Genomic DNA, 23302 nt, shown 5'->3' with positions numbered 1-23302 from the left:
TCTTAATACTCACCACCTGTGTGAAGTGCCTAACATTAATTTGCATTTCGCCTTAGTTTGATCCGCCAACTTCTGAGAAAAACAAAATATTTTGGTTTGTTCAATGTTTGTCTCTTAATGAGGCTCTCAGTGATTCCAGCTCTCTGCTATTTTGTATGAAGCAGAGAATCAAAAATGCAATGAAAGCTGCAAACTAAGAAGCTCATTCTTGGTAGAAATTGCTTGATTTGATTGCAACTCCTTCACTTTAAAGCAAGTCATTTGATTCTGTATACACATGAGAAAAACAAATTATTGTTAATGAAGCTTATAATACTACAAAGGTCATTAAGGGTCAAAACCAAAAAAAAGCTGGATATGGTTCTGTCATTAATGTATCCATCTTAAGTATTCATCTTAATACGGTTTATTTTCAGCCAAGGTGGCATGGTTTTATTAGAAAGTAGGTTAGAAAATGTATACTTGGCTCACCTGTATTCACATCACATTCACACTGTGGTCAATGTCAGGTGCATGTGAGGTGAGAGTTAGGTTCACCTAATCACGTGGCTTCTTAAAGGCAGGTAGGAGTTTCTTAAAAAACAATGTACAGACCCATACAAAAACAATCCCTCTTAATCGTCCCTTATTGTCCTCGTCGCCAGGAAAACATGTTGGCAATGTACATTTCTGCAAACCACGAATACGTTAAATATGTCGTAGTGTATGGAGCGACTGTTATTGAGAGCTAGGTGGTATTAAAGTTACGTGGTGTAATATCAAGTATAGTAGTACTTACTGTACTACTGTACTACTGTAATAGTAAGTGAGGAAGTCCTCTGAGGACAGGCGGGAGCGTTGGTGGCGGTTGTTATCTATATATGCTACTTATGGTTGTTATGTTACAGTGTTATGTTATTATTTTAAGACAAAAACCATGATCTTTTTTTGTAAGAACAGAGAAAGAGCTACAACAAGGGAGGACACAGCGCCCAAAAAAACAAAAATATCGTTCGGCAAAATGCCAAGCGCTCAAAGCTCATTTCAAAACAAGAGTGAATCTAGCGTTGGCTTTCACCTGCAGGCAAGCACCGTAACCTAACCGCCGTCAGAGGGCGGGCGCTTCGAATGCTGTGTTTACAAACCACAACCAACCAATCCTACTCATTCTTCCTTTAAAAACTTTCTCTGATAACAAATCAGACAAAAATCAAATACTGATCCATTATTGAGACAAAGTGACTCCTGGTGAGGCCTCCTGAGTGCTCGGGAAAAAAAAGTCTTTATGCATTAGCACGAGGAGGGGGGAGCTGTGGGCTGCAGATCAGTGGAGTAAGTCTGTATGGTTTTACCTTCCAGCAGATGCCTGATTATACGTATGAATAAGCTGTCGCTAAATAGCACCATAAGCACTATCCCCACTGGGAGAAGAAAACTGGATGGTGTCGTCTCTGTAAGGAGCTCTCTTTTCTCTCTCTCACTCTCCCTCTTCGTGTGTGCACATCTGCACGTCTCTCCCCAGTATATTTGCCATTAAGAGGGACTAAGCATTTCATTACAAGTCTACTGAGCTCCCACTGTGTCATTGAAGCCAGAAGCCAGTGTGGCTTTCTTTCTGAGAGATACTAATAACAGAATCAAAGGCGGGAGCGTGTGTTTGTGTGTCTGTATATTCTAGTAATGCTGATGTAATTTTAGGCTCAAGCCCAATTAGCCTAGAGGGTAACTCTGTAATAAACCCTTACCCCTGGGCATAATGGCCTATTAAAGCAGCAGTGGACAGAATAAATGAGTGTGTCTAAGGACAGAGAGCGAGAGGGACAGAGAAAGAAGGAGAGGCCGGAGATATATGAGGAATGGGAGGGTAAGAGAGTTGGTAGACTAAGAGGGACAGAGGAAGCTTCGATGATAGATATGTTCACAAGTCTAACTTCATGTACAACAGTTAAAGAGGATCCATCTGCGTACATCATTTGCTCTTCTGCCGGGTCTCCACAACTCAAACTTTCAGACATTCAACGACCGAAGTGAGAGCAACATTGCAGCAGTAAAGGAGGGCTTTGACTGTGTGGCAATACTCCTTGATATCTGATTTAAAAAATGATGAGGAGGTCAAGATGATAAGCAAGTCAGTAGACCCGATACAGTAACCAGGAGGAGGCTGATATACGATTAGTTCACGCAACACACCTTGAACAGTCCTATGCTTGTGTTATCATCCAATGCAATGCAATAGCGTTACTTGTTTATCTTGTCTACAATGCAAGTAAAGGGATGTTTGAAACATCCCTTTCAATTCTGTGATGACAATTTCAGAGTGCCCAAACATGACATATTTTGACACCAAATATAATGTGGATGAGAGACATACAGCAAACAAAAGATGGAAAAATCTGGAAAAATAAATAGACCATGGAACGTTTTGTGTTTGTGTGGGTGTTATATATCCATACTAAAAAGTTTATTTGGCCAGTGCAAATTATTACTTTTGCATCCAGAACATTTATTCACCCCATAGTGGTTATGTTCAAGTGGAGTTATTGGTCAAAACTTTGTGCATGAAATGTTAATAAAAAAGCATTAGTTCTTTGTATCTACATAGAACGTTTGTGGTTATGACATACTTTGACATACTTCAAAGGAAAAAGACAACAACAGGCATCATTACATGCTAATAATTCCTCAATAATTTTGTTTCCTTGGCCAAATCTTAAGACTGAAGATGAATGAAGTACTAAACAGCTTCTAGATTAAACTGTGCGGTGTTTATTTCTTATTGTTGCAAACGTTGACAAACTCACCTGATGATAAGTCGACCCGGTTGTTTCTGGTCGCCTTCGTAACATTGATATGAACTGCAACCTTGCTTTCCTCGAGGGAGATCTCCAGCGTGCCATCATCAAGATTACTGAAGAAGAGGAGCCCATCAGGGTTCCACGTACGAAACTGGAAGCTCACAGATATTGTGTTGTGATTGGCTCGACCTGGCAGCTGCAGGAAGCTGGTGGCATTAAAAAACACCGGGAAGGTGTGTGTCTCCACACAGGAGAAGGACAGGTTACGCTGTCAAGACACAAGATTTTGAGAGAGAAACACCAACAAAGTGAGATAATAGGACGCTATCAACTGGTCTTCAAAGAGTAAAGTCAAACACAAAGCTCATCTCTTGAGTATGTGAAGTTGTTTGAATGTTTGAAATGCCCCAACACAGGAAACCATGTATTTATTCACCAGGCTTTTGTTGCTTTGAATCTCGCTTCCGCATGTTTACCTTCAGATGTTCTTGACTGAAGCTAGATTCAAAGACTGATGTTGCTTGTACACATTACAAAAAAATGTCTCTTTTTGGCCCATCCTGTCTTTGAAACCAGGGTTGAACAGTAAACCTAGGTGATGTTTGTGTGCTGGATGAAAACAAACTATTATTGTGGATTTCAGGCACTAATTCCCATTGAGCTTCTCCAACCTTGTGCTCTTAATCAAATCATTCGCTAATGCACAATATTGAGCTGCCTTACCAGCTATAGACGATTCCTGATTGCCTCTGCGCGTGTGCTTTTTTGAAATTTGAGAGCAGATCTGTTTTGATTAGAAATGAACGGCTGTGTGAATCATCAGAGAGAATTAGAGGTGCTGCTTTAACGAACTTGATTAGTGTCTTCAATCAGAAGATCGAAGAAGATACACTTGGCGTCCACTGTTGAGGAAGAACAGGAGAAGGGGAAGAGACGAGAGCTCTGAAACAAGCTCTTGAAACAGGAACTCATTTTAAGGATGGCTCTAGACTGCGTCTAGTAGTCATCCCGGTTTCTCTGCGTTTAATGGGGAAAAGAGAGGGATCGAATATGTTCATCATTCAGTTGAGATACGTGAAAACAAACTGTTCCAAAGTCATTTCAGCCACGCTATCAAGAGAGAGCACAGAGACAGGAGGCAAACACATGGAGGGGCCACTGAGTTGTGTCTTATTAATTATGAATCTGTTGAACTTTTTTCGTCCGGTGAATGAATTTGCCCTCTCACTCAGGTCAAAAAAGAGCTAGTGTGACAACAATGATCATGTTCGGTTTTCAGCTGCCTTTATATGCATGTTACTTCAATCTCTTTAGATTTACATGTTTGCAATTGAGTAGTATTTTGTTTCTATATATATATATATATATATATGTGTGTGTATATGAGAGTGTGTGTGTGTGCATGCACATTTCACTTACAAAGCTAGAGGTGTCTAGCTTCTTTCGACGGGCCAAGTCTGTAATGTTGTCTCCATTGTAGTTGATGCTCTCCATGCAGCCTTTAAAGTTCTTCCTTCCTCCTCCCACTGGCTTCCCACTGTATGGCATCCCCCCAAAACTCAACTGGAGAAGAACAGAGTGCAAAGAGATAAAAGAGATGGATCGTGAAAAAAACAGGCAATTCAATCATCTATCTATATTGGCTTCATTAATGCAAGAAAAAAAGTATCAAATGCACTGATATGAAAAGTCATACTAGTCAGATGGAGGTTGTTGGGTTTATGTGTGGATGAATGACCAAGAACAACATGAAGCCTTAGCAGGAAGTGTAGCCTTCACTAATCACTTTTGACAACAAAAAAGGTAATAAGGGCATTTTGGAAAAGATTAAATCTGTGTTTTTGAAAATGTGATGTCATAGAAATATGCCTATGACAAATACTGCAGCGCCACCTTTAGATCTATTGTGTGAACGAATGCAGACATGGATGGATCAGGCCTGAGACACAGTCATGCCTTTGAATTTATATTTCGGAAAAGTAGTGTCAGCTCCAAATAAAATCCCAATATGTGTTCTGCATGACAAGTGTAATACTGACAAATCCAATAAAATCTTAGTATACTCTTGACATACACGTTATATAATACATTATATATTTATATAATTTGACTGCTGGAGCAGTGAGAGAAAGCGTTACAGGAAGGAGACAGAAGTTTGTGAGGAACAGACGCAATGAGAGCAGAACCGAGGCGAGGAGATGGAGGCTAATGAACAGGCATCTGGTGGGAAGTGCTGAAGGACACAGAACTGATGAAAATGTAAACTGCGTTTCATATTTTTCGACAGTAGAACATGTGTTTATTTTTTCTTTCAGACATAGCTCTGAGGGTTATTAAGAAGATGGAGGGGGGAGTGCAATTACCAGTAGATATGTGTGTGTCTAACTGTATGTATGTGTGTGTGTGCGTGTGTGTGAGTGTGTGTGTGTGTGTGTGTGTGTGTGTGTGTACATGTATGCTTGTCTGTGTCTGTAGTGACGCTCCAGTAGTCTTAGTAATTACTGTCAAGGGTAGACACAAATGCATCCGGATATTTAGTCTACAGGCTGAAAGCAGAAAGCAGAAAACGTACAGACGTGCACACACATACACAAAGACACATATATGCGCACATACAAAATGTGCATGTGTGGGCTATATGGAATACAGAGGTACACTCTGACAAAAAGCTGGTCACAATTGTGCTATAACAGAAGAAAGACTCGGTCAGGCAATAGCACTGCAGAGATCCACTCAGGGTTCACACACACACAGCCTCCTGCTTTGTCCTGTTGTATAGATTTCCCTGAAGATCCTTTTAATTCAACAGCTTCAGTTTAATTGGACTGTGGTTTGTCTTGCCCCATTTCTCAGTATCCCACTTGACACTGGAACAGATCACCCATATCAGCAACACCCGCTAAAGGTCACACACAACCATACCACTGCAAACACACAAACACCCATACATGCATGTGTGATCACCGCACACACTCACATTACACACACAAGTGCAATCCAATACTATTATGCATTCCAAAATCATGTTCCTGTTTTAAGTGTTGTTCGCTGAACTCTTTGCATTCCATTACTGAATGCCGTTAATGATGTGAGTTTTATGGATTAGCATTATAGCACAGTGTAAAACCAATATCTGCTTTCCTGTGTGGTATCAATGCACTGTGCAGGCAGATGAGGCCTAGCTACCGCCAGAGATGAGCAGTTGTTTTAAATGCAGTTGCAAAGTCAGTGCAGCGCATAAGAACAGGGAATGTGGCAGAACACTTACAGAACAAGAAGCATCACAAATGACGACCATTAATAAGTAAAGGCAATCTCTCACAGGTTTGAAATGATCAAACAGCTCTGCTGAGACTCCCAGCGCTTTTTGGAGGGGTTCAGATATTATCTGAAAACTGCTGACATATGGAACTCTGTGCTAAACATCAGTACTGCCCAAGGCTCCTAAACAAGAACTCTCGCTCAGTTTTCTGGAGGATTTAAATTCACCTCCATCATTAAGTGGAAAATTACAAATACACACTTCAAATGTTACTGAAGCAAAGCCTGCGAGCTAGTTCAGGCAGGCAACTCAAGTGGATCGCACATGGCATGCTCCTCTCTTTAGCTGCCCTGCTCTTACTTTCTGCTGCTGCTGCAGTTCAAAAGCTCCACTTCCACCTCAGCATCCACCTGTAGGCTCTGAGTATAAGTTAAGCTCGAGGGGAAGTTACTATTGTCAAGTTTCCTTGTGGGGAGTGATAAGGACAGACCCTAGAAGCCAAATATCAGTATGATCGTGTATTGATATGCGTGTGTGCACATTGTGCATGAAATGTCTGTGGAAATGCCTGTGGTCTGTGGCCATGCACCTTTGTCACTTAATGCCACTATAACTGTCTTGTGTTTGTAATAGGATGTGCTCTGAACAGATGGAAACAAAAATGCAATTTCATGGCAAAATAATACCCCAAAATTGCATGGAGCTACCTCATCAGACTCAGTTGCGCCACCCCTCCCACCTTGGCAGAGACATGTCCTGGTCCTTTCCTGAAGAGGTGCCACTTTATCCAGCAAAGTGGTGCAATGTTCATTAAAGGACTGTATCAAGTGTTCAACATCATTGAGATTTGTGTAAAAGTCACAGCAGAAGTGCATCGAGAACTGATCAGCTGTACTCTGAGTAATAATGCGTGAGTGGAATGTTTGTTTCAGACACAAGGGGTCAGCATTGACAGAAAGATCAAAGAAAATACATTTATGGTCACCGCCTGCAGGACCAACAACGTGAGCTTCATTGACAATTTTAATCTGTTTTGGGGCCGCTCTTCCGCTTTTAAGAAGGATGGTATTCATTTTAACAAGCTGGGTAGCCGCCTGCTAGCGGCTAATTTACAGTATGCTGTTCACTCCCATTCACATGATTGACTGTTTACACCTGGATCCCCTGTCCGCTGTCACTCTTCCTCTACGATAATTCATCAGCCGCATTCATCCCCTACAAGCAACACCAGCTCCCCCTGGCGGCATGGAGGATCTCCAGCCTCTAACGTAACTTCCACTCCACGACCCATGAGCATTCCCGTGAGAATCACAGACTCGCGCTCACGCCCTAGTTATGGTCGGTTTCGAGGTGCTGCACGAGTGATCCGTCCTATTGCACATACCCCCAAAGCTTCCTGTGCTGATGACGACACAGTGTCTTCCCCCATCAAAATGTGTCTGATTAATGCACGCTCTATAACAAACAAGGCTCACATTTTAAATGACTTGTTCACAAGTCATAATTTGGCTTTTTTATTTCTGACCGAGACCTGGCAACAGAATATGGAATGCATCCATTTCAATGAACTCTGCCCTGTGGACTGTTCTTATGTTGGGACACCGCGTCTGACAGGCCGCGGTGGAGGCCTCGCCGTGGTCTGGAAGAATCAGTTTTCCTGCCACTTGGGGAGCACAGAATCCTATGCTACTTTTGAACTACAGCTGACTAAAGTGGGCCGGCAAAAGCCGTTTTACTGTTTTTTAATTTACCGACCTCCAGGTCCTGCAGGTCAGTTTTTATCAGAATTCACAGACTTTCTGACCTCTATTATCAAGCTAGACAAAGTGCTTCTGGTTGGTGATTTTAATCTGCATGTCAATGATACCACAGACTGTATAGCTACTGAGTTTCTCAATATTACTGAATCTTTTAATTTCACGCAACATGTTTCTGGCGCCACTCACAGGGGTGGTCACACCTTGGACCTTGTCTTTTCTCTGGGTCTTGATATTGATAATACCCGTTGTGAGGACCTATTGATCAGTGACCATAAATGTATTTTCTTTGATCTTTCTGTCAATGCTGACCCCTTGTGTCTGAAACAAACATTCCACTCACGCATTATTACTCAGAGTACAGCTGATCAGTTCTCGATGCACTTCTGCTGTGACTTTTACACAAATCTCAATGATGTTGAACACTTGATACAGTCCTTTAATGAACATTGCACCACTTTGCTGGATAAAGTGGCACCTCTTCAGGAAAGGACCAGGGCTGCCTATAACACTACTCCGTGGATGACAGAAGCTGTGTGCAGCGTGAGACAGAAGTGTCGCAGGGCAGAGCGACTCTGGAAAGCTACTGGGCTAGAAGTGCATCGTTTATATCTCAAAGACCTAAGAGTTTCTTTTAATACCACAGTAAAGGAAGCTAGAACTGCTTATTTTGCCAACCTAATCTCTTCTTCAAAGAAAAATCCCAAGATTCTGTTTGACACAATTAGAGGAATTGTTTCACCACCTGTCTCCACTGTACCATGCTATTCTGTTGACGATTGCAACAAATTCCTGATCTATTTTAATGATAAGGTAACAGGTATTAGGTCTGGCATTCGGCCTGGGATCTGTTCGGCTACTTGTAGCTCCTCGCAATCTCCTGCTGTTATGGGCTCTTTCCAGCCTATCAGCCTTCAAGACCTGATGGACTTAATTAACAATACAAAGCCATCATCTTGCCCTCTGGATATAATTCCATCCTCTCTATTTAAGAACGTTCTGTTAACTATTGGCCCTGCAGTAACATCTATTGTCAATTCCTCATTGTCTACAGGAATTGTCCCTTCCTATTTCAAACATGCCACTATCCAGCCCATATTAAAGAAACCTAACTTAGATCCAGCTTTGCCCATGAACTACAGGCCCATATCAAAACTGCCTTTCCTGTCCAAACTTTTAGAGAAAGTGGTGGCCAAACAACTTACTGCTGCACTGGAGAGGCACAACATGTACGACAAGTTCCAGTCTGGGTTTCGTAAGCAACACTCTACTGAAACCGCTCTCCTGAGGGTTTCAAATGACATTCTCATGTGTGCTGATGCAGGTGACTGCTCTGTGTTAGTTCTTCTGGACCTAAGTTCTGCATTTGACACTGTAGACCATGACATCCTGATTAAGAGGCTACGTGATTGGGTGGGCATAACTGGCATAGCGTTAGACTGGTTTACATCTTACCTCAGTGACAGAAGTTTCAATGTCTCTGTGGGTGCTTTTGTGTCTGTTACCTCTCCACTGTCTTGTGGTGTACCGCAGGGCTCGGTTCTGGGGCCTCTGTTATTTTCACTTTATCTGTTACCTTTGGGACCGATCATAAAAAGCTATAATGTGTCCTATCACTTATATGCAGACGACATCCAACTTCATCTGTCATTCAAACCCAGCGAGGCATTCACATTAACTAGGCTCCTGGACTGTGTCAATGCCATCAGAGACTGGACGGCAGAAAACTGCCTGCAACTCAATGACTCTAAAACGGAGGTCCTAGTTATTGCTCCAGAGGAGTTTGTCCCCATGATCAGGCAGATTATTAGTCCTCTCTCCTCTGCTTCCCATTGCAACCTGCGCAATCTTGGGATTTTCTTTGATCGCTCCATGTCATTTGACCCTCATGTTAAGCAGCTGTCCAGGTCATGTTTCTTCCATCTAAGAAATATCAGTAAACTGAGATCTGTATTATCAACGCCTGAATTAGAAATGATCATACACACATTTATCTCCTCTCGCATTGACTACTGCAACTCACTTTTCACATCACTCAGTGTATCTGCTCTTAACCGTCTGCAGGTAATCCAAAATGCTGCCGCCAGATTACTCACCAGGACAAACCGACGGTCTCACATCACCCCCGTACTCCGATCTCTCCACTGGCTTCCTGTAGCATCTCGGATACACTTCAAAATTCTCACCATCACTTACAGAGCACTTCACGGTCAGGCTCCGACTTATGTAGCTGATCTACTTCGCCCCTATTCACCCACCCGCACTCTCAGGTCAAATGCTCTAGGTCTTCTGTCGGTCCCACGCACACGATTTAAGACCCGTGGTGACCGAGCCTTTGAGGCAGTGGCCCCGAGGCTCTGGAATGCTCTGCCTGCAACTCTACGCCTCGCAGATACTGTGGATACTTTTAAAAGCCAGCTAAAACCCACCTGTTTAGGCTGGCGTTTGTGTAAAAGTAAACCCATGTCCTAGACCTGCTCTTAACATTTGTTTTACATTTTTATTTTATTTTTATTTTATTCTTTAACATTTTTTATTCACTCTGTGTATGTAATTTATTGACCGTAGGGTCACATTGTGTTTTTTATGCTTTTAAATGTCTGCTATGTTCAGCACTTTGTGATAGTACTGTCTGTGAAAAGCGCTATATAAATAAAATTCATTCAAATAAAATTCATTCATTCATGTTTGTATAAAGCCAGGGAAATACCAAATAGACAACCAGAGGACGAATGCAAAATGACTGCGTGTGCGCTACTGCTGGCTTGTAAAATTGGACCCTGTAAGTGACACATTGTGACTGCCTGCTCAGCTAGCATGCTACTTAACAGATGCTGGTACAATTAACAATTATATTGGGTTGAGAAGTTAAAAACTAAAATAAATACATGTGCTCTTTATGCAGTAGCCGGTCACTTGTACTGGCAGCTGCTCTCGACGGACACACACACACACACACACACACAAAACAACTCAGGCAAAGCTGAGGTAGCTGAATAAATCAGCTGACATTTTAGCTTCTTACTTACATGGTCTACCAGTTCCTTTTTCATATTTGAACTCACTCATCAACGTACAGCTGTTGAATCATTTGGCACCCAAAGGTTTTATTGTTAACATGATGTCAAGCTGTCTTTTAACGAAACAGATGTAGTGCATCTTTCAGTAGCAAGCATACTTTAAACAGCTGTATACATGGACCGTTTCCCAGTAACTGTGTTTGGACATATAATTGTTTGTATGTTATTAGGCTTTTGTGTTGGATTCATTTCTCAATCTATTTCAAAGGGGAGACTGCCATTCTACGTCTGCGTTCTTCACATTCCTGTCTCAATGTAATACTCAGTGTACTTTGCTTCTCACCTCATAGTCTAAATCGAGGTGGTCAAACTCTCCATTGGTCCTGAAGTGCTGAGTGTGTCTGTCCAAGGTGAAGTTGACATTGCGACGGTAGCGTTCGAGCACCACCGAGTGCCAGTGATTGTCATCCAAGAGGCTGCCGGTGGTCACAGAGGTATGACCCAGGATGGAGCCATACTGATTACTGCCTGTAATTAACATGTCATAATAATACAAGGTGTTAAAAACACAGACATTTGACATTGTAAATAAAGCAGCATGTTTTAACACGACAATTTAATATACGTCAGGCGGAATAAGTGCAATCAATAGTTTGCCTTTATTCTAATAGCTATTATTAGGTCATTTGGTCAGCTTAACAAGGACCAATAGACTCAAAATGTATTTGTGACTTCTCTGGCAGGGATTTTCCAAAATAGACAGAAATAAGCTCAGTGCTTTACATATGGTATATTGACGATGCCTCGTACATTGGTTTCATAAATATCCAAATATTTTTATATAATTATTCAAATTTACAGCACATAGCACAAAAATATTCTCGTCTTTGTTTTTCGCAAATGTGGTCATCCTCACTCACATTAGAATGTAATTCTTTTCTGTGCTGTTTCCTGCCAACAATAACACACCTGGCATTTATTTAGTCGCTAAAAGTGTCGTAAGTTGTAACACTACGAGAATGCACCAGTGGAGTTGTTGCTTCTGATGCTGCAGTGGGCGTCCTTTAAGGTCACAACAGTTCTGTCAGCAAAACAGCTGGTCGACAGTGAGTGATACTCCGCACACTTATGGATTGTTGTGGCTGTTGTTTACAGCGTAAAGGGTAAAAAGCGGCGCGTGGATGCTTTGCCATTGCTCCAAGATAATGAAACCTTGACAAACAGGGCATTCATTTCGATGACAAAAGTTTAGCATTAATGTAAAGTCAATAATGATGGTTTCAATCTGTCAAATTGCTGCAAACACAACCAGTTGTATTCAATATTTCAAAACATGCTTAAGGTGTACTTTGAGGGTTATGGTTTTACAAACAAAGCTTCTTCAAACTTTGAATATCCTCAGAAGGTAAAACATGCCTTTAATGGATTGATACCAAGACAGCTACATCATAGACAGTGTGGCAGGAGTATACTTTGCTTTCTATTTCTTTGTCAAAGTAAAATACATGCATGTGTTGCCCACCCAGGTTTATCTGCAGCAGCAGCTTGGCCTTGCGAAGCTCCAGGGTGATGTAGTCTCCCTGTTGGCCCTCCCCATGAAGAATCACACCCTCACTCTCTGACGTCTTGAACCTCAGTGCAATCACATCCTTAATGATCTTCATCTTCTTCACCTGAACACGTGAAAAAAAACACAATGCACCTTACTATATTAAGAACAAAAAAAAAAGGAAAACTAACAATGAAAAACAACTTTCTTTACTTTACTACAAAACAAGAATGCACTTTCCCAGGTCTCCCAGCCACCTGCTCAGAATCTACATCAACGTATGTATTTCCCGTCATATTATATTATTGCTATATGATATTAACTGTCTAGAATGACCTCGCCAGTGTGACATCCAGTACCTTAAAACGATATGAGATTACACTCTGTCCATCAAAGTTGATCACGCCCGCCCCTAAAAAAGACAGAAAGAAGACCGATAAAAACAAGAGAGATAAGAACAAAAATAATGAAGAGGGAAACATGAGAGAAAGACAGTGACGGTTGTCACTGACAAATTACTAAAGAGCACACTGAAGCCAATGCTCTTTTAGGGCTGGGTCAAGAAATCAGTAATTGAAATTACAAAACAACAAAAACAAAACCGTAGGTTTGTGTATCCAAAATGTCTTCTTTACAGGTTACTGGACTGATTTAATGATACTGTACCCAATAGGCCCTTGTCACAGAGAACATCTTGACAAGTCATAGTATGACAAGCGCAGGTGTAAATAATACAATCAATGATGACTGAATTCTCTTTTGATGCGGTTTCAGGGTCCTGATACACTTTGGCTCACTATCACACCGTTCATTTTATTAGTAACACCTGTGCTGTGTAATATTTTCCATCAACAGAAACAGATGTAAATCATTGATGTTGTATGAAAGACTGTTAGTGAGCAGAGACACTTGTTCACAGAAAACATTTCCTCTTGTATTGAATTGTCATGTATCTAAAAGTCCTCTGGGAAATGAATAAGTAATACTCGTTTCACACATGGCAACCTTGGAATGGGAACGAGAAGATATTTAACAAATACTGAGAATGTGTGAAACAATAAAGTCATTACATTAAAACTAAACGCCGACGATACACCCACCAGGTGTTTCCACTGTGGCTGATTGGTTGCTGGGCAGAGCCACAACTCTGCCCAGCTTCAACCTGAGCTGAGGGCTAATCGGCCAAAAATGAAAACACCTGTTTGTGCGTAGGCCAGTTGAACACACTTATCAACAGGTTTGAATGCTGCACATATCCTGTAAATATAATCAGCTCCAAAACACATATTTTGTCTTGTAAAAATAATGTTTAAATCTAGAGAGGGCAGAAAGGAGACAGGCAACATTGTGGAGGAGATTTTGAGAAGAGAAACAAAGTGCAGTGCTTGAGGCCCCCTTCAATCCAACTATCATCATCCCAACTGGTCAAGTGGTTAATGGAGTGTGTGTGTGTGTGTGTGTGTTATTGGTTCAGGAAAGTGGACAGGAGTTTAGGTGCGGGCTATGATAGGACAACTGAGTTGGGGAAAGGTCGTATCAAATATATATAGACTCGTACGCAGTCACGCCGTCCCTATACTGTACCTTCCCTCGTGCTTTCTCGCTTATGACCTGCACACAACTATACCTACACTCTGTGGCTCATTGCATAGAGAGGCTCGACCTTTAGGTCGGCCGTCCCATCCTTGAGCGAGACGCTGAGACCCAAGTTCCCAAGCTGTATGATATGATTGTAATACAGTTTATAAACACCAAGAGAGGAGGGTTAGAGGAAATTACACCTGTTTCCTTTGTTTGCAACTTCAGTGGTCCCCAAATGATCCCATGCTGCCTTTCACTGGGTTTTCAGGTTGTCTTTCACCGTTTTACACCTCACTCTTTTTCTTGCACTAGTTATTGTTCTCCCTTTAGTCTTTCATCTTTTTACATTACTCTCCTCTCCTCTCCACTCTTATTTATTTTACTTCTCTCTTTACTTTCCTTGCATCACTTCATTTTCTTCATCCCGCTCTTTCTCTCTCTCTCTCTCTTCCAACCAGTCATCTTCTTCTGTCACATTTGCGGTGCCAACGGTGGTGGTAGTTGACAGTTTTGCGGTTGTTTTATGAGATATTACAGATCTAGGTGTGCTGCTCAGAACAGGGTTGCCAGCTCAGTTGAGTGTTTGGTGTCAGGAGGGAGACTTTATGAGGGATGGAGGGCTTTACCACCACCTGCAGACGCCTGTGAGGCGCAAAGAATGAGAGAGAAAGAGAGCAAAGATCGACCCACTCCGATGGAGAGTAACAAGAAACGGCTGCTTGGTTTGCAGCCAGATGATGATGACGTGCACACAAGATGGCAGAGATTTTCAGACCCTGGCCCAGGAGATCACGCCATTTTCAACCCTGACCCAGATGGTGGTTTACCAGAGACAGCTGCATGTGACGGCCAATATAATCCTCAAATGAATTTCATTGGAAGTTATTATTCATCACAATCTGAAAATTTGAAGTTGATGTGGCTGTTTGTGGTGTGTAGAGTTTATTGGCTGTTATGGTATGCCAATGCCAAAGAAAAAAGGACACTTAACATTTATTAAGTGAAAAATATGAAATCTAATAGAAGGAGCTATTGTAATCTAAAGGATTACACGATATATTGGTGGTCGTTCTCCGCTGAATGTCTATTAAATGTGTCACTTTGCATAAATGCTTGATTGTGTTATTCACAACAAAACAAAAAAAAGATTTGGAATCAGTCAATGCAAAGGCAATACCACAGAGATACCACCTGCGTCATGTCAGGGCAAATTGAAGGTGCACTTGGCTGGCATGTTAAATTGTATCCATGGAAACATGCGTCATTGGGCAAGCAGCAAATTAGATGACTGCGAGCACAAAAGCACGTCACTCACAGTCGGACCAGCCTTTACTAAACTAAAGGATTTGGATGCTTTTCATATAATTGGAAGATGTGTATTTGCATGTGTGACTGTTGGTAAAACACAAAAATCTCAATATTAGATAATAATAATAATATTAGATTTACTTTATGCGCTGGTATAAATTTGGTCAATGCTTTTGATATTCTATAGATAAAACAAATGATGAAAATGATAGTCAATATGTTTATCCATAACTAAACTGTAATGCTGTTTGTGTTTTCCACAGACTTATTGCATGTCAGAGCCACAGGTTGAAGTCAGACATAATATGCTTGCATTTTTTTGAAATTCTACTTGCATGACAGATTGGTTTGTGTAGAATATTTAATTTGTACTCTGTTTCCGTCCCACTTCCCTTTCTCTCACATACTGGCGCTACTATTTCCTGACTCATCTATGGAATAATTGATTTTCTGTTGATCCTATGTTAATCAAAATGCAAATGAGCGCGCACATTCCTCAGCATGGTGGCTCACGACTCCTTTATACCCTCTGGCACAGACACATACACACACAGCCTTTCACTGCACAGTCCGAGATGAGTCATAATGTGGTATTGCATTTAATTATCATACATTTTCAAAACCCAGAATTATCATCTACAACCAACATATTTGGTGATTATGCTGGGAACATAACATCTATATTTATCTGCCTCCTTCTCCTCCTACTAATTCTTCTTTGTGCGCTTTCTTCTTTTATCCTCTGTACTCTGCCGTTTTACGAAAAATGTACTTCTCTTTTTCATCTTTGGATTGGGAAGGAGGAAAACATTTCGGAGGAGTTGATTCTAAGAGCACTGGAGAGTTGGGGAGTGAAGGGTGGGTAGATGAACAGACAAAGGTGCGAGTTCTCATTTTATGACTGAATGCTGAAGAAAGGAACAGTGACAGCATAATCATGAGAACGCACTGTGGGCTTCAAAACACAGCTGACAAACAACTCTGAAAGACACACATGACCAGGTGGAGTGCGTGTGTACATGCAAGTCTCTCTCTCTCTCTCTCTCTCTCTCTCTCTCTCTCTCTCTCTCTGTTATCACTGATATCTGTAAGCCTGTGTTCACCTAATTGTGTCTGTTCTGTGTATCTATTATGTGTTTCTTCTGTCAGCGTCTGAATAACAACATTCATATCTGTTAGAAACACAACATCTCTCTGTGCTTATTTGACCCTGCAACCGGGATGTTCTTTCAATTGTGTCGTTGTTTACTTCAAAGAATGTCTGTCTTGTCTGTTGAATGAAAGCACACCAGGGTCCTTGTTACTTAACCTGAAATCCTATCTTATCTCAGTTGTGGATGACATTTAGGAAAAACAAAAATCCTATTTTGTCTTAGAATAGGAATCTAGTTATTACAGAACAGTCCGAATGTAAAGGATTTCCCAAGTATCCTGAGTTAGGATGTCATAAACCCTGTTCCTAATTCAAAATAATTGGTAAAAATTGCAGCAGCACGGTTGTTAGGTTTGCATGGCAATGCAGATGGGGAACAACACGAACATCGAAATATAATGACTGAAAGGCTACTCGGTGATGATGCTTTAAACTTTTCCAGACTGTGTTAATGGTTATTTATATTGACTGCCAAGATAAATAATCCATTAAAAAATGACTCCTTGACTCCTTGTAGCGAAAACTGTCTTTCAGCTAGCCAGTGGTGACACACGAGTGCTGTTGATAGTATGGCTTGTCCATCTCGTGTAGCCTGCTGGGCGATTCTAATGAAAGATACAGGCAGGCACAAACATTCTGAACTAGATACAGGCATGACTGGATTGAAAAAAATCAAATTTACAGTCATAGTTTGGATTTCTTAAGTTAAGATAAGAAATCAAGTCTTAGCCAGGATAGGACACAGCCCTGACCATGAGCCAATTCTGTAAGAGGAAAATATGATTTTTTCCTATCTTTGAAACTTAAGTTAAGATAGGACAAGCAGTAAGGGTATTTCTCTGTAATTAGGTGCCAGGGCTAGATATGTATTCAAATAAAAGCATCCTTTTTAAATCTAAGAAAGGAAAGCTGGAGAGAGCACACATGATCGATTTCATCATGAGTTATTTCACACATCTGAAACCCATTTACGTCCGGGAGAGTTAAGCATAATCGCAGTGTTCCCCTAATGGCCCATGAGCAGCTCCACTGGAGCAGACACCGGTCACGTTAACGGGAGTGGTTGTGGAGGTAGGACAAAGTTGAAGCTCGTTCTCTATAATGCCCATATTTTGCTATACCAAAGTCTCAGTCTAATTCTGCTGTTGTGTATATTGGGGGATTTCTTGTGCATAGTTTCTGTTGTATCTCTTATTCTTTGGTATGTGACTGGCTGAAGGAGAAATGACAGCTGTAAATGGGCACATTATGTACAGTACGAGATGATATTTGGAATACACAAACCCCCTATGGATTCCAATGGCAATTACAGCCAGTTCATATTTAATTTAAACAGATTGTTTGCAGAAACCATATTAATACTGTATATGGCACACAGTTTGAAGCTGCAAAACACTTTTTTCTTTATTGAGTCGATACTTACGTTCACATATAGCTAGCTACAGCAGTGACAAACAGACTGTGTTAATAAGCCAACTTGGCTCAAACTCAATTTACCAACTTTTTCTGTTGTCTAAGGTTAACTTGTATCCATTTCTAAAATAAACTGCTTATATATCAATAGTATTTCTGGTTTGTTTCTTCGTTCTGCAAAAATGTTGTTTACAACTCACAAACCCGCTGGTGCTTGACACCCAGCTTGACTCTTGTGTCAGCTGTTGATTGTTTCCGCCATTTCTTTCTCTAAAGTTGAGAAATATATTTGGTTGTGTTATACTTCCATACTTGCTATACCGTATTTGGAAAAGTATAAGTGAATAATGCTCATAAATTATGAAAGGATCTGAGCAAAGCATGCAATGGTTGTTGGTTGTTACCCTACTTTTGGAAACCTGTAAAAAATATCTTCTCTACCTTCTTAATTGTCACCAAAAAGCAAAGCACAACAGCAGTATTATGCTGAACCTAAGAGACCCTATTTAAAGTTGAAGTGGCTTATACTAAAAGTGTGCACTTGTATGAGATACTTATCCATAGTCAGTGTATTACCTAAAGTCGATGACGATCGGCACACACCCAGCTTGGAGAAGCAGACTAGAGCACGGTAGTCGCATAAAAGCAAAGCAATGTAGCAAACATTGAGTGTCCTGTCTGCAATAAACTGACTATGAGTAACTCACACAGTCCCACTTCAAAACATCCAAACCATCCCTTCAAATAACAACGCAGATGTTCCCAAAATCAAATGCCAATTTGTATTGTCCAATTTAAGATCAATGAGACTAACACTGTTAGAGAATACGAGGGTGGATGTTATTCTGGTTAAAAACTGAAAAAGCAACAACTTGACTTTATCGAAGCACAAAAGCAGTCACGTGTATTAGAAGTGAATTATTTCCCTGTCAAAGTTGTTTGTGAGTGCAGGAGTGGTTTGTTGGAAGGGACAGGTGATGGATATAAACTTAGAGTGGGCTGGATTTCTGTGTTTTATTGTTCCGTGCATCTGTGCATGTGTTATGTATCTCTCTCTCCTCTCTCTCTCTCTGTGTGTGCGAGTACCACATCTTGTCATCTTTATCATTACTGACTTGCTTTTCTTTTAACATAGGAAGGAAATGAAACAAGGGAAATATAATGAAAGGGATGAGGACTGACTTGAATGCAATACATGCCCTTGTGTTCACACGCAAAGACACAGACACACACTCACTCACGGCCATATCCACACACAGTGTAGTGCATTCTCTGGAATGAAAGATGTACGTGTGTCACTTATAACAGTAATTTATGCAGAGCGTTAATTGAAATTTGTTATCAAAATCAATTTGGCAGCCTTTAATAGGATGAGAGCAAAGGGGCTGCAAGACAGTCAGTTCCCTGGATGATACATTTGTTGGAAAGCGAGAGACAGTGTTCGTGTGTCTGTCCATCTGTGACTGTGCTCTGCATATTTCAGTACCTGACGTTTTTCTGTTTTGGAGCTGACCATCATTGGGCTCTCCCCATAGATCGAATACATGTTAATACAACTTGTTGGAGGAACTAAAGTATTATCATGTACAAATACTTGCTCAAGCATTGGGCTGGATATTTTTTGTTACTAGTTGAATGTGTATGTGTGTTTGTCTGTCTGCACTCACAGTAGGAGCAGCCATGAACTTCTATGCGCAGACCAATCCGTCCCTCCTCGCTCCAGTCCAGCGGGACGAGCCTCAGGAAGCGTGCCACGATTCCCCGCTGCAGCTCGTGGCGAACTGAGCTCTCCGAGTTGGAGTTCCCAGAGAAGGCCTGTGAAGACAGACACACACAAACACAAACACGCACACACGCACGCACACAATGAAATTAAACACATCAAAGCAACAAGCCTACAGTCAAACAAGCAGCTTTGAGACGAGGAGCAAGAGTATTTGTTCCATTCACCACATCCTGCCCTAAAGATGCACACTCACAAAACATACAAAATAATTATGAGTCTACATATCTAATAAGCCCCCCCCCCCCCCCCCCCCATAAGACAATCTGGCTGCAGGGGATTTGAAGAGGAAATTGCATATTGTATTCAGCTCGAAGTGGATGTAAGAAAGTCCCTGTTCACATCATCTCATATTTCGGCTGATTTCTGGTTCCCAAAAGATCCACAGGGGCTTGTGACTGATGAGGTTTACAGTTCCCTGTCATATTAGCGCTGCGTTCTACACATTCTGTGAGTGCAGTCTCCGAGATCTCAGCCTCTAGAAAAACAACACACTGTAAAATCTTGTGTATCACATCCAAAGACTTTAAATAATCTTTAAAGGGGCAGGATGGCAACAATTCACCACAGTCAGCAACTAATAGGATGGAAGCAGCAATAAAGTGGTTTGGATTTGAGGACAGCAGGCTACGTTTGGCAGTTTTTTAGAAATGTAATGGAAGTGATGCACTAAAACGACAACATTAACTGTGGCCTCTCTAAAAAAATAATGTCAGCAGAGGCAGGGGTTCATTTCAAGGAATTCATTCTTGTTGTGGTTTAAGAAAGAAGAAAAGAAAAGAAGAAACCATTTTTATTGTCATATACATTTACACATACACGAAATTTGACGACTGCATTTGACCTATGTCGATCAATAAACAATATTTGATTGTCACTTTGTCTTCATTTCTGCTTTGCTGTGATACGTTTTACACTGACCTATTTGGTGAAGCAATTTTGTCAGAGAGGGGTAGCCAAACATGTAAATGCAGTGTGTATGTATGCATGTATTTTTGTTCACGCAATAGAAACAAGGGACATAATAGAGAAAACCGACTTTTTTCGCAGCATAGCAGAAACCTAGAACACTGACAAAGTCAAAAGAAAATGCACAGTTTAATACATCCCTTCCTTCACTCTCATTTTCTTCCCTCTTTCCTCCTCTCCTCCCGCTCAGTGTCTCTTCCTTCACTTGACCTGTAACATGATGGGAGAACCTCTAAGCACCCACTAGTCCATCTCACCACAGTCCCTCAACTATTTTCACTTCTGTGCTTCCTCCTCCTCTCTGCAAGCATCATTAAAAGAAGCGTCATTAAAAGCCGAGCAGGTTGCAGGTTGACGAGAGCAAGACACTCGACATCCATGTGTTATTCTAGATAAGACATGAAGTGGGCAGGGCAGTGGATGAGTGTGGGGGTAAAAAGCTCTGCTTAGTCAGTCTGCTTTGAGCCGACTCCTCAGTGACCCATATGTACGCCTGAAGATATGCTATCTGCAAAGGAGGAGATGGTCAAGAGTTCACACTAAGCTCAGAGCCACTGCATTTCTATTGTGGCAGGGGAGAGACGTGAGGTGAACTGTGCTTCTATCTCCTCTGTGCCTTTCCCGCACTTTCATTTTTAATCTTTATTCATCCAGGAAAGGTTAACCGAGACCACAAGCACACGCTTTTCTTTATTAGCACCCTGCTTCACATTCACACAGCTCCACATGAGTCAGCAGGGAGCCTGGAAGCCTGCAGCTTCTAGTCTCTGCAGGTGCACAGGACCTAAAGTTCTGGGTTAAGTGTCTTGTTCAAGGTGCGGGGGCGCCAGGGAATAGCCAATCGACCGCTTATTGTACTCATAGGTTAAGGAAGGTGAAACAAAGGATTGTCCTGTGTTTCAGAGCCACCTCAAGATGAAAGAAATGTGTCAATGGCGGTGAACAGATCACCCCGCTGAACCAGTTCCGGTAACTGCTCGATTAGCATATAGAAAGTCTTGGTTTAGGATGCTGATATCCAAAATGAGTCTTAACTCCTCCGTCGTACCAGGAACTACCCGGAGTCCAACCCTTTCCATCTGTCGTGAGTGGGGACAACAGACGCAGCCTGTATCTGTAACACGGCCTGGATCTCTAATGAGAGGTAATCTATCATCCCCTGGGAGGATAGATCCCTCCCTCCTTCACCCCGACGAAGGGAGGGGGAGAACACTGCAGAACTGGAGAGATGGACTCCGTCTCAGAGTCCTATCCATTCATTCAGTAAATGTTCAGTCGCCTCGCCACTTTCTGTGAAACTGCGTTAGAGGACGAGGGACCAACTGTGACGCATTCGCTGCTCGACCCACCGTGAACTGAAGGCTGGCGGGTGGGGGGGGGGGGGGGGGGGGGGGACATAGAAAAGGCAGAGCCGGTGATGAGGTCGGTGAACAAAAAGGGCTCAACAGACACATCTTTACCTAAAACAAGGCTATAAGACGCAGTGTCCTCAGAGCTGCAGTGGAACTGGGATACATTCACATTTTAACATATTGTACAAATACACAAAAAATGTTGAAGATGTTCTCAAATATTCTCAAAATATGTATGAAATGAAATATTCCTATAACAACCACTGGGGCTACTACCACTCTGTGGAGTTGTTGGTACATTTCTCAGATTTTCTCTGTAAAACGAGTCTCTTTCTTCTCTTTTTCTGTCAAATCTTCTAAATCCTTCCTCACATCCTGTGCTCTCTGTTGTGTATTTGTCCTTTACTATTCAGTTTCCAAACTGCCTGTGGTCCTGGCTCAGGTTTTCAAGCACAAAAAGCACAAATGTATCAATTTGCATGCACAAATGGAGCACATATGCACACATACACGCGACCGCCCACACACCTCCTTGCCATTTCAACTTTTTCTGCGTTAAAACCTGATATTACCCGTAAGCTTCTTTCACAGTTGGAAATAAAATAATAATAAAAAAACTCTGAATACTGCATACTGAGGATTTGGCTGACTGCGTGCCTAAGACTTTACTTATTTTTGTCCAGCTGACACTTTCCTATCCTTGCCTGTCAAGGTATAAGAGATAGAAAGGAAGAGAGAACAAAACCATTTTCCAGCTCAACCCAAAAGCTCCATCCCCAATTTCCAGCTTCCTTCTTTTATTTCTCTATTGTGTTCCTCCCGCTATACAGCACTTATCTGTGCTTGGCTGAATGAACAGCTCAATTCAAAGGCATTACTATGCAGAACAGAGGGCAGAAGGTAGGATAGGGAAGAGAGGAAGAGGAGGAGGATAAAGATGAGGAAAAAGTTGCGGACGCTAAACGCCTCGCAAAAGTCTGCTTAGTCAACCATTTAATTCCCTCTCCTCCAAAGTCCAATCATTAACCGGCATCCAACGAGTAATTGGGAATTTGTGTGTGCTTGCGTGTCACTTCATATAGTGTGTATGTGTGTGCTTTTATGTCGGTGAATGTGTGTGTAAGGGTTCGGCAATTTAAGAGCTTAGACACTTTGACGTTTCGTTTGATCAAGAACTGAGGCAATTTATGGCAACAAAGGTCACAAAGTGCCTCAAGCAACTTTGAGATTTCATGCAGTGTATGTGTGTGTGCACATGCTTTAAAGCAGGGGTCTCAAACTCCCGGCCCGCGGGCCAAATCCGGCCCGCCACGTCATTTTATGTGGCCCGCGAATCCGCCAGCAAAAACAACAAAAAGTAAAAAAAAAAAATGAATTTCTT

At 41.6% G+C, this 23302-nt stretch overlaps 1 protein-coding gene across 1 annotated transcript in view; it reads right to left on the bottom strand.

Moving 5' to 3' along the window:
* Window positions 1-23302, bottom strand: part of cntnap2a (contactin associated protein 2a) — a gene marked incomplete at its 5' end in the record, with an annotated part of 287541 nt that overhangs the window by 131044 nt on the left and 133195 nt on the right. The window contains 6 exons of the mRNA XM_079292505.1: window positions 2781-3042; window positions 4194-4337; window positions 11157-11341; window positions 12336-12486; window positions 12722-12774; window positions 19485-19632. Coding sequence (XP_079148631.1) covers window positions 2781-3042; window positions 4194-4337; window positions 11157-11341; window positions 12336-12486; window positions 12722-12774; window positions 19485-19632 — 943 coding nt within the window. The remainder of the gene's footprint in view (window positions 1-2780; window positions 3043-4193; window positions 4338-11156; window positions 11342-12335; window positions 12487-12721; window positions 12775-19484; window positions 19633-23302) is intronic.

The sequence above is a fragment of the Melanostigma gelatinosum genome (assembly GCF_949748355.1).
Source record: "Melanostigma gelatinosum genome assembly, chromosome: 20".
NCBI classification, from domain to species: Eukaryota; Metazoa; Chordata; class Actinopteri; order Perciformes; family Zoarcidae; genus Melanostigma; species Melanostigma gelatinosum.
The sequence above is the reverse complement of the archived record's forward strand: the minus strand, read 5'-3'. Positions and strand labels throughout refer to the sequence as shown.